At 41.8% G+C, this 1,923-nt stretch overlaps 1 protein-coding gene across 1 annotated transcript in view; it reads left to right on the forward strand.

The window, feature by feature from the left end:
• Positions 1-884, forward strand: part of LOC103811058 (phosphatase and actin regulator 1-like) — a 19,798-nt gene extending 18,914 nt beyond the window's left edge. The window contains exon 5 of the mRNA XM_009084004.1: positions 742-884. Within this exon, the coding sequence (XP_009082252.1) occupies positions 742-757 (16 nt within the window). The 3' untranslated portion in view covers positions 758-884. The remainder of the gene's footprint in view (positions 1-741) is intronic.
• Positions 885-1,923: the final 1,039 nt, after the last annotated feature.

Raw genomic sequence — 1,923 nt, forward strand, 5'->3', positions numbered from 1 at the left:
CTTTGGGAAATATGCACTTATGCTTAAACAAAAAAAATTTCCTTAAACAAACTTATATAAATCACCATTATAAAGTCATTAGCAAGGTAATGAGCTATTCATGTCATTAAGCAGTGGCATGAGCTGAGCAAAGAATGTGAGTGTCACTTTACTAGTGAGACACATTAATTAATTCATAATAGAGTGAAAAATCAAAGCTTTTTAAGCTGGTGACATTTTTTAAATACATATTTGCACATCTGACAAACCCAGGCCTTCTGACACAGGCTGTCCTTGCAAAAATGGTGGCCACTTTAGCTCCATTTGTCTCATTAACCTCCACCATTAAGGAATAATCATACTTAAACTCTATATAAATCTTTCTGGAGGAAGAGCATAAGATTTGTCTAAACAAGACAATTTTTGTGGAATTAGGCCTGGTACAGTCTGAAAGAGAACTAGCTGATCTGCCATCACCCACTCAGGGATCCTGTAGGATGGACCCAAAGAGTATTAAATGTCTTTGGTAGGTTTTGGTGCAAACAGTTTATGCCTATGAACTGTGAGTGTGGCAAGGACCAAGGAAGTGTGAGTGTCTGTTCTGGGTCCTCAGTGCCAGTGTGGCTGATGTCCATGCTGTGGGAATTGAGCTGCCTAATTGTGTCACTGTAGCAATTAGCTCTCCTTTTTTTTTTTATGTACGATATACATGTGAGGATATTATCTTACTGTTTCTCTTTTTGTTTTTCCCTTGGGTTTCAGGTTTCATAGACCGTAGCAGTTCGATTCTACCTGACCACTATGCCATCTTCAAAACATAACTAAAAGGAGCCATAAGTGCTGGTATTATTCACGTCCCTGTTACGTACAATGTAAATCTTCTGAACTGCCTTTTTTTAAAAAAAGAGTAGAAAAATAAATATAAAAAAGGAAAATTGTATTTACATGTGATGAGTACTGCAGCATCATCAGACCTGCTGGTTCAAGATTCAGTAACAGAAAATACCCCTGGTGGGAACTGTGCCAAGACTTGGCATCTATGTATAGGACTTTCCCGGCATGTGGATTTGCCATACGTGTTCAAGCCCAGCTGGTGGTGCAACCATTTTGTCTTCAGGCACCCCTCATCCTGACAAGCCTCTGTCATCAACTCTAGAGAGCCCTGAGATGGTGTTCAGGGAATCACTTGGCCTGAGTGAAGTCTCCAAAAGATGAGCACCTATGGCACTAAAGCACTTACACCAAACACTCCTTTCAGGCTGCGAGCACCTTATGAGAGTGAAGGAGCGAAACTACTCTACAGGCCATCCCATCTGTGAATAATATCTGACTAGAAAGGCACTTTTTTCCCTGGAGAAGTTTATGGCCACTCAGTAGACATTGTTCAGCTCCCAAGCAGAAAAAAGGCATCACCTCTAAAGAACAGGACACCCTCCTGAAGGCTGGCTCGGTTCTAGCAACTGTTTAATTTTCATCTCATTCAAGTATAATTTTCTAAACCCAGTTATGAGCCCATTAGCAGTAAGTGACAAGAACACTGAGGACAAGCAAGCAAAAACATCTCATCTCTTCATGGTCACTGCATGGCATTCGCTCTGCTTGTAGCTTGTTTTTACACCCAAGCCTCGTGACTGTGTGAGAACCGATGTGCACCTGGAAGCAAGAAAGGATGGGATTCCCCACTGGCTCTGGAGAGGGACACATGGCAGGACGAACTGGGGATTCGCTGAGAGATGTCTATCCTCTCTGTATCAGGTGTTTCAAGAACTGATCCTAAACTCATACTGAGCAAAGCATGACAGATTGCATTACCTGGCCTAACAAAAGGAGTCTGGTGCTTTTGTATGGATGGTGGGACTTGTCACCAGTACCCACGGCTGAGGCATAAGGACAGCAATTCAGAGGTGTTCTGAATTTATTGGTTCTAATTTTGGTTTTAATTTA

This window comes from Acanthisitta chloris, unplaced genomic scaffold (assembly GCF_000695815.1).
Source record: "Acanthisitta chloris isolate BGI_N310 unplaced genomic scaffold, ASM69581v1 scaffold18351, whole genome shotgun sequence".
Lineage (NCBI taxonomy): Eukaryota > Metazoa > Chordata > Aves > Passeriformes > Acanthisittidae > Acanthisitta > Acanthisitta chloris.